The 10,562-nt window shown below is 39.7% G+C and overlaps 1 protein-coding gene across 1 annotated transcript; it reads right to left on the minus strand.

Annotated features, from left to right (window-relative positions):
* Positions 1–313: 313 nt before the first annotated feature.
* On the minus strand, positions 314–10,562 carry LOC110483379 (putative G-protein coupled receptor 141). The gene is made up of 2 exons (XM_021553276.2): positions 10,521–10,562; positions 314–1,261 (listed from the first exon to the last, which is right to left on the minus strand). Exons 1-2 carry the CDS (start codon positions 10,545–10,547, stop codon positions 314–316), a joined length of 975 nt encoding a protein of 324 aa, XP_021408951.2. The 5' UTR covers positions 10,548–10,562.

Below are 10,562 nucleotides of genomic sequence, written 5' to 3' on the forward strand. Positions count from 1 at the left end.
AAAAACAGTAAGACAGAGACCCCATGAACTTTCTTCCCTTTTCTCCAGGTCCATCCACAGACCACTGGGTAGCACCATGAGGAAATCGCTGAGGTCACCTTCCTGTTTACTAGCTGAGACCCTGGAGGCAGTTTGTTCTATCACTCCAGGAAGCTGATGTGCAAAGCCCTGTGCGAGTGTGTTGCACCATTTCCAGAGCACACCCTCAACTTGCTGAAGAGTGAGTTTGCTGTGTCTGTCCATCAATGTATCACTGTTCTATCCCAGGCCCTCCACACGCTGCAGGACCTGCAGGATGCGCAGGAGGCTGATGCTAGCAGCAAGGCAACCTTCTGTGGAGCATCCCCACATTTTGCTTGAAGAAGCGGCTTCCACTCAGCACGAATGACAGCAGGTCCAGACAGCTCAGGGCAGTCAGGCTCAAAAAAACCTCATTGTAGCTTTCTAACTGGTCAAAATCACTCACATACTGTATGTAGTAGGCCCTGAACAGGTGATAGGGAAGGAACCAAATTATGATGATCCAGATGAAAATCAAGTTTTTCACCTGGGCCCAGAATTCTTGGTGTGAACAGAGAGAGGTGGAAAATTTTCTCACCACTTTTACCAGGATAAAAATCTGCAAGCTCAAGAGGACACAAGAAATGAGGGCAACAGCTACAATTACGGTGTAGTTCAGGGCTTTCACGCTCTCGTGCTGTAGTTCTTTGTGGAACTTGAAGCATGTTGTATTATTGTACAAGCCTGAGCGTCCATACTCGAAGTAGAAGAGCGGCACCACAAAGACCATGACGAAGACCCACACGGCAGCGCTCGCCCCAATGGCATGCAGCTTCCTGTAAAACTCCACCTTGTCCCTCCACTGAAAGAAGATGAGCCACCGGATCACCAGCGTGATCACATAAAATATGAAGGTCAGGTACATGTGGATGTGCACCATGGCACTCACCATTTTGCAAAATGGCATATCAAATACCCACTTCTTTTTGACATAATAGTGGAGGCGGAAGGGCACCGTGAAGAGGAGGAGGCTGTGCACAACGACCAGGTTAATGATGGCAGTCGTGGTCACAGACAGAGTGTTCATCTTGAGAAGCACAAAGGACATGGCGATGGACCCAATTCCACCTCCAGCAAAGGCAACCGAGTAGACAGTGACCAGAATGGCACTCATGGTGCTGGTGTGAATGAAGGTGGAAGAGGAGTCACTGCTGTTCCTGGTCCCTTCAGTCATGTTCCCGAAATCTTCCTGGTACATATTCTGGAAATGAAAGAATATGAAAAGACTAAGATAAGGTAGGAATGAGATGGCCTACCTAAAAAGCCAGGAAGACTTCCCACCTGGCTCTTGTCAAAGGAATAATTCCGAAATCTCACAGATGACATCAGTAGCTGTAACCTGTATTTTATCCAAAATCCTCCAGCCTAAGGGAAAATGGATGAGAAGGCTGGGCAGAGAACTTCTTTAGTCCTTATGACATTTCCAGCTATAGTCCTAAAAACAGGCATGAATCAGCAATATATGGGGAGAAATGATCCTTAGAGAAACTACATCATTTTGATGATTTTGTGCTGTGTTATTTTTTCTCCTGTCTTCTGAGCATCTTCATGCTTTTACAGTGAAGATCAGAGATATTGTTTTAATTCTGCTACTCATTCATCCATTTATTTATTTGCAACACAAAACTGCCCTTCCCAGGGCCAGATAACAACCATATGTTGTTCTATCTAAGATACAAATTCTGTTTGTTACTGAGAGCTGAGTTTTGAACACATTACAGTCAACTTCTTCTCCATGGACAGTTTCTCTCAGCAAGGGATTAAACACCATGGATACCCAGACTTCATGGAAATCCTGCTTAGATCCAGCCAGGCCAAGAAGCGTGGGCAGCACTGTCCTGATTCTCAGGGCCATTTCAAATCTTACATATAGTAACTGGGTGTTACGAAATGGGCTGCTAAAAACATGAGGAAAGGACATCCTGGGTGAGTGTAAATCATGCTGTCTGACCCAAGCAGAACCTAGATGCAAGTTAACAGTAAGTTTGAAAAGTATGCTATAAATTTTTAATATATTGCAGTCTAAAAGAGAGAATAGAAATAATTCTTATAAATCTAAATGCAGCTCCTGTTGGATTTTAAGTACTAGAAGGTCATATAGGAGGAGAAGAGTTCAGGTAGGGTGTTACCCTGAAGCATATTTTTATCTGTAAAAATGTTCAGGGGATGTTCACATTACAGTTACAGAAAAGAAGCAGGGAAAACTGAATGGTCTTGGACTCTGTATTATCACAGTTATACTGCTACTGCTGCCTGAACTGTGATTTAAAACTGACTCTGGTAAGTCATCCATTTTACCAGTGAATCTCACAACACAAGAAGGAGTTCTGTCTTGAGTTTTCACGATTTTTTATTTAATATTCAAATGCTTTTCACCTCAGAAAGCAGTTCCTCAATCTCCTTGTATGAGTGATGCTTCAGCTTTATTTTCTTTTTTTTTGGTAGCATGAACTGCCAAAAGTTGGGAGATTAAAAAGTTTTTTACCAGTCCACTCATTTTATGGAAAAGAGAAAATGCCTGTAACAGTTTTATAAACTGTTTTTGCTCATAGTGGGGAATGAATATCTCTTATGCACCTCAGGTGTTTTGTGTTCTTTCTTAGCAATATTTCTAAGCACTTACCCTCACAGTAATAAAGATCTCTTCCTACATTGAAAAGTTATTCTCTAGCTATCCCAATGCATCTAAGACTCCAGATATCTTATTATAATCAGTACAAATATAAGTGCCATATCTCAAACTGATGCAATGATTGCTCGCATTACTGACCTTTTGTGTTTCATCTTGCATTTCAGAGTTATGTGGACAATTAAGAAAATTACAATGGGTTGCAGTGAAGGAGATTTTTATTAAAGTCACTGCAGATTGGCACATTGCGGCTCTTGCATCAGAAGTGGTGCAAGTTCCTTCCACTTCTGTTCTCATTTCTGAGTACTTCATCCTCACAACCGTTCAAGTCAGAAGGGATTAGCAAGAGCTCTTCATCAGTTTCTCCAAATTGTTAAACTTCAGTTTGAAAAGATGTCTCTAAAAGGAGGTGTTATCACACTGTTTTGATTTTAAATGCATATTTCAAGTTTAAAACTTTTTAAAGTGTCACAGAGGGAAAGGCAGCACACTGGAAATGTGGCTTGGTGTGAGCAGACCCAGCAGCAAGGCTGCACTTGGAGAGGAAGGACTTCTTGTTGTCCCCCTTCAGAGACCAGCAGTGAAACCTGAACTGAAGGCAGTAAGAACAGATAGGCAGAAGTCAGATAACTGGTATTTTACTCAGACATTCCAGTGCAGGGGACAAGAGACCTATTTCTGTCTGCAAATAGGCAATTGAGTCCATGAAATGAAGGTTTCTGGAGAATTCTACAGTCTTTGTTAAATCTCAACATAAATCTGCAGGAGATGTAATTTTCATTAATCTTCAAAAAAAACCAAAACAAACTACTAGCAGCTGTGATAGGAGATTATCAGCTCCCCAGTAGCACAGGCACCCCACTGAAATATCATTGCGTGATGAATACAGAGTGTAATATAACACAGGGCATGTTTCACAGAGGAAATGCTGCTTTCTGGCGAAGTGAGGTTTCCTATCATACTGACATTCACAAAGCTATAACCTACTGACCTGAAATACAACTTACAAGTCCTTTTGCCAGAATTTAGCAGGAGGTCCATGGAAAAAGAATTAATGTGGACCTCACATGACACAGCTGATCTTGTTTCTGTGCTTTTCCACCTCCTTTAGTAACTGCCAGTTCAGTGATATTGCTCAAGTCTTGGAGCCAGGTTTGATCTTCCTCTGTGTTAAACCTCCCATGACTTGGCTGAACTTCTGGACATGAACCTTGAGCCACAAGGCAATAGTGGGCACCACTTCATTTGGGTGCCACAGCAGCTGCTGGTGCCAAGGGCTGGGGGACAATTGCAAAAATAGTTGCTTTAGTCTAAAGAAGGAGGTAGGTTGCCAACAGGCCAGAGGCTAGTTTCTTTCAGAAATATGATCAGCAAACAGATTCTTGTGCATTCATGATTTGTCAGTTGTCAGTGTGGATAATGCCATCACACTCATTTTATGTGACTATCTTTGCAGAAAATTCTGTAAGATTTCCCTGGACTGTTCTCTTCAGGACAGAAAAAGTCATAGTGCTCAGTCTCTGTCTGTGTTCAAAGCCAAGTTGGATGGGGATTTGAGCAACCTCCTCGAGTGGAGCATGTCCCTTCCCATAGCAGGGCTGTTGGAACTAGATGATCTTGAAGGCCTCTTTCATCCCAAATTTTTGTGTGATTTATGAAAACAATTTAATCTCTGTCAAAATTTTCCAGGTAAGAAATATTCATTTCAATCTTCAGGAACTTGTTTCTCTTTTATCTTACTGTTATCAATCTTGCTATTTAAAAAAGAAAAAAATGTAAGAAAGAAGAAAAGATTAACCATACTTCTGGACAGAATTTGTACAACCTCAGTTTCCAGGCATTTTATGTACTTCTGTCTCTGTCTTCAGATTTAAAAACATTTTGTCAAATTTTGCCTTCCCCTGTGGATACCGGATATGAGACAGAAGAGGCTTATTCTCCCTGGATCCCAGCCACACCTGTGGCTCCTCAGTGAACTGCCATTACACTTGTACTTGGCTCTTAGATGAACAACTTTGCATTTGGCAGGGGTAAAATGCTCATTCTACTTTGTGTCTGATTTAGCAATCCAGATCAGCCTGTCACTGGCTTGCTCCTTCATTCCATGATATTTTCCCAACCAAGTCCATGAGTCACCATTATGTTACATCAACATTATATCAACTTATTAAAAAAAAACACTCATTTGTCAGAAATGATGACACTCTTACAATCCCTGTCGTATAGTGAGCTCTACTCTGTATAACAAGTGTTTGCAAGATTTATCCCCCCGTACACGTCTGCTGAGAGACTGGCAGGCTTCACACAGATTTTCATGTGTTCTGACAGTTGGGCTCTGCAGAAGAAGCATTTTCTGTCTGCATGCACCCAACTGAGAAGTTTCATTTGAATTTGGAGGAGAAAAAACTTCAACTCATATGAAAGATTTCTATTTTCGACAGGTTTAATATATTGAAAAATGAGTGTTTGTCAGAACTGACATTCCTGCACTGAACTAGACTAGGTTGGAGGAAGTGAAAAATAGAAATTATTTTTAACAAAAGTCTGTTTAAAATCTGCATCTGTTTCACAGAATCCCCATTAGTCTCAAAGATGTTTTCTGTTGAGGGCGTTTTAATTGTATTTCAATTTTTTCTAATTCCATGCTGTGTTATTGTAACATAGGCTATGCCACTAGAATAATTGCAGAATTTCTTTAATTTCAAAATAACCACACAGACCTGAAGCTAAATGGAAAACCATAAAACTAAAATAACATTAAATATCAGCACATTTTTACATTTAGACATTGACTTTTTTCAAACAACCTTTCATGATTCCCCTAACTCATTTTGTAGCTCGTGTCTTGCAGGCTTGTCAACATTATACCAATATTTTGTGGTTTCAATTCAGTCCATTGAAGAACAAATGGGATGGAAAAACATGTTAAGTTAGTCCTCTTTCATTTGAGATTGTCACTATTTTTATACAAAAAAAATGGAAACCATGAAGTGTTCCTAAAAAGGATTATTTACCTCCTTAGCTGTATCTTAACAGAGAGAACAAACCCTTCTTGTCCTTACAGAGACTGGGTGATATCAAACACACACACACTCAAGAGATGGATGAAAACAAAATGCACTGCCTCCCAGTTTTAGAAGACAGTGTAAAACTACAGGGTAGCAATATGGAAAAGAATGAAGCAATGCTGTCCCTTACTAGGAAATTACCAAACACAATGAGTAAACATTTGTGCAGAAAATTGGTTCAAAATAAAACAGACCACTGAATGCTTTCCCCCACCAAACTTGCTAGCATTCTTTTAAAAACTGCAAACCAAGGGGTTATTTTTCATTCTATGTATACTTACAGATTAGAGTTTCTCTCCACTCTTCAATAGTTGTTTACTTGGATCTTCATTCTATGTAAGCTCTAAGAGCAAAAAGCAAAAGGCCTGGTACTTTAAAAAGTCATTGCCTTGCTTCCTTCTTTGAGCTTATGACAAAACTTTAACCTTGAGGCTGTGCTATGTGAGGGTAGGGCTGCCCATGGCATACAACCTTGGGAAGATTTTTAGTTGCATCACAGCATCCCTTACCTTGCAGCTACTTCTTAGCAATTTGAGGTCTTCAAAGCCTCCCATTTCTGAACAGGGCTTTATACTACTGCCTAAAATGATAAATCATACACACAGAAGTGAGCCTCACAGTTCATAAAGACACATGCATGGAAGGGCTGTTCCCCAGAGTGAAGGGGATGATTTGAAGGTGTGTTTTGAGAAAACAGGTCAGGACAAGAGCAAAATATGATCTAGATCTAAGTGTGGGCTTGGATGTGGTCAGAGACACCTAAGTGTAAGGCATGAAACAAAGCTTGCTCTAGAGCCCAGCACTATTTCTCAGCTCTGCTTTCTGCCAAGATTTTAGCTCAGTGTCTGGATCTCAGGACATGGTGCCATCACTCCAGCTGCACAGTGCCAGCAGAGGGAAACTAGGAAATTTGGTTTAATTTAAAAAGTGATTAGCCATGCCAGTGTCAAAGGCTCATCAAGCAATGATGGTTGCTGTGAGGTGTATGTGTGGTAAAACATGTCCTACTGTGGGACTGAGTCAGTGCAAGGTCAGTTTTGCCCTCCTGCTGGCTTAACACATTTCTGTCAGAACACATGGCTATATTTGAGTGTACTTGTTCTGAAAGCAACAGTATAGACATGTAACTTTTAAATGTAACCTCACACATGAACGTTTTAAACTACTGCATCCGGTTGCCTCACATTTGGTTGAAAAATCACAAGGGAAGTCCTGATCTACACAACAGACTGGCATGTGATGGCAATTGTCTTTTTGTATTTTGCAATTTTAACAGTGGTTGACAGCTAAAGAACCATTTCAATTATATTAAAATAAGCTGGTCTCAAAGATATGTTGAAAAGCATACGGATAAAAAGCTAAAAACTCCATGGCAAAGGCAGAACTAAAGCTAAAATATCCTTGAATCAAGATTTTTGCCTTCTCAAATTAGTAATTTTATCTTGGCTTCTTCTAGGTCTTGTTTTGGAGTGAATACATCCCAGTGGAAAGAAAGCTAAGGTATTTTTAAAACCTTCAGGTAGCTTCTCTATGTGTATTTAAATTATGCAATATTTTTGATACATAATTTACACATAGTTAAGCATAAGTTAAAACATAAGCAATGTTTTAATGCTATATATTGATATATATTTTTGATGCAATATAATAATTACGTAACATAGAAGTTATATAATTTTGTTGATAAGTAACAATGTTGTTTCCTCAAGCAGTCAAAACAAAAAAAGAGATTTTCAGGTTGAATTCTTTCCACATGTTTGTAGTTGGCAAATATTCAATCCTTTAATCCAGGATTAAACCAAGTAGTGAAATGCCAGAATATTATTTGGGACAGACACCCTCGTTGCCAGTCTCTAATTTGTAGTTAGCATCAAGATTTAGATAGTTATAAAATGCTTAATATACATCATTACAACTAATTTCCCCTGCTAAATTGGTGCAATTTTGCCCAGGATTTACCAACAGCATGTATAATGGATTCCAGACTTGCATGTTTATATTTTCAGCTGCAATGTACTAAGCTGGTGGCAGAATGTGATTATTTTATAGCATCACCAGTTTTGAACACTGATACTCGAAATGCATGTATTTTATGAGTTTTGAGTAATTGCTGGTAATTTTAGCAATACTCTGAAAATCTAGACGTATGATAGTGTGTTTTCATAGTACTGTTGTACCATGTAGATTCAACCATCACCTAATTTGGGTTTGCATTGCAGCAACAATTTCAAGGGCCAAAGTTGTTGAGAGTTGATGAGAGTCCAGGCCAGCTTGTCTTGAGACTGATTAGCATCAAGGTATCTCTACTCTGGATTGTGAAAAGTCCTTGAGGAAAGAGAACCATGCCCTTTATGCTCAGGCAGAATACAGGCTGCTAGTGATTTTTCAACTGTTCCAAACTTAAAGTTGTACACAGAATATCCATGGCAACACAGGTTTGTTTGTCTACATTTATTTTGTCAGGACTCAAGGTTTTTGAGTGCTAATTCAGAAGTGGACTACACAGGGTGGCAGGATCTATGCAAGCACAGTGGTTGGCTCTTCTAGAAAAATATTCTTTTTTGCTTATTTAAGTTGCAGAAAGCAAAAAATAAGATCCACCTGGACACCTTAAATTGACTGTGGGTAACCTGGCTCTTAGTTGTGGCTAAAGCTTGAGTGATAGTCCTGACAACACTGAACTAGTGTGGATTACACAGAATCAGGGAGGACATCATTAATAATAATTTGTAGCCCTTAAAGAAAGCCTGCTTTTTGATCAGCTCAGAGTCCCTCCTAGTGCCAGCTGTGGGTCTGGGGTGAGTAGTAAGACTGACTGATCAGTTATTAAGTTGCAATTGTGATAGGTTGTTTGATTTTATTATAAAGTAAAAGATCAGCTGCTAATATGAAGAACGGAAAGGCAGTGTGTAATTAGAGTGAGTAACTTATAGCTGTTACCAATAAAAGCCTATTTTTGACTCATATTTCTACTGTGCTTTACTATTTCAAGCACCTGAATAGAAAGATATTAATTACCTATAAAGGGAAAACCGTTCAGCATCAGTATCAGCCAAAAACATTTTATAGATAATAAGTTTCTTAAAGTGTCTCTCTCTCTGGGTTCTGGATCAGTTGTGATTTGTGGCTGTCACCCAGGCAGTGCAAGGTGTCCTGTGAGTGAGAAATACTGCCTGTGACACATCTGAAAGAACATTTTGGAAAAGTACAGGGAGTAAATGTCACTTGAAATTCCTTGTTTCACACACCTTTGCATAGCAGAGCCATAAATTTAAGCTCCTCTAAAGAGTGGAAATGCATCTGGTGGCCTCCTCCTAGTTTTTAAACTGAAACAATACCTACTTTGCAAGTTATTATACCTGGGAATTATTACTCAAATTTACTTATATGTACCTGAGGAAAAATGGCACGGAGAAAATCTGTTTCCCTTTCAGTCTATCTCACTACCTTTTCCTCCTACAGAAACGCCAAAATTGCACCATGTTGAAGTATAGCTTATCAATAAATCTTCCTCAAATTTCTGTCCAGGTCTTAGAGCTAGGAAGAAGTTCATTAAATTGGTGAGAGGTTCTAGCACTATATTATACTTTTTCTGAAGTATTTTTTCCCTGGACTTTTTTGGTTTCAGATTCAGAAGCAGCCTCCACATGTTTTTTTAGGGGTAAAATGGTAGAATTCATGAAGTCTTTCTGTACAGCATTGGATATAGAATATATGCGTGTTGCCAGGTGAGCCTGAGGTATGTGTGCCATTCAGAACACAATGCTGTGTAGAAACATCTAAGCTAGCTTTAAATAGGTAGTTGGTGATAATTTTGTGTTCGAGTGACACTCCCTCATCAAATTTATCCCTGTTTTCTAGGCTTAGAGGCTTCAGCACTTCAATTAGCTCCACCAGAGCCAGTTTTGGTACCTCTGCATGACTTTGCAGAAAGTAACAGGCATATCCCAGTCTGTGTGGATTGTGACTGTTGAATCTTAAAAACATCCAGGTTGGCAGTCACCTCGAGAAATTTTACTGTCAAACCTCCTGTTGAAAGCAGGGCTATAGACTGAGTTATCCAGGGTCCCATCAAACTGAGCTTTGAATATTTTCAGCAGGGGAAATTATGCTACTCTGAATTTTTCAGTGTCTGTCTTGGACAAGGAAGATGGAATCTGGACACCACATCCCAGGTGTGGCCTAACAGGTAGTAAATGGAGCAGAATAATCACATTCTTCACTTGCCAGCTGTAGTCCTTGACCTGCTGGCTGGGCTCTTGCTTCTGCAGCCCACAATGAGGTTTCATTTCATTGCTGAGCTGTATGAGTGCCTGAGAGTATCAGGGGTGGTGTCTAAAAGTGCCAAAGTGAAGGCAGATCTGATAACGTTTTATGAGGGTAACTTGAGATGATCAGCATCTGAGCTGGTCCTGAAAAATTTACTCATAAGGAAAAGTATCGGAGCCAATGAGGAACCAGTGTAATCATTATGGAAATTTCCTTCTTACTTTTTGCTCAAAGAATAATTGGCAAAACCAATAACACTTTCTATTTTTCTTTAAATACATTTCAGAGAGGATTATGAAAGTGTGGATGTTACTGTAAAAGGAGACCAGCAGCCCCTTCTGCAATAATATTCCCCAAATACACTATTAACTACAATTTTACTTCCAGTGATTTCATAAAATATGACATTCACAACTGCTGCAGTGGACTAAGAACACAAAGAACTTCTAACTTCTCCCCTGTCATGTTTCCCTCCAGCTCTGCTGTAATCTTACCTCCCACCAGGAATCGTTAAGCTCCATCCAGATTTGCAGCCT

The sequence above is a fragment of the Lonchura striata genome, chromosome 1 (assembly GCF_046129695.1).
Source record: "Lonchura striata isolate bLonStr1 chromosome 1, bLonStr1.mat, whole genome shotgun sequence".
Lineage (NCBI taxonomy): Eukaryota > Metazoa > Chordata > Aves > Passeriformes > Estrildidae > Lonchura > Lonchura striata.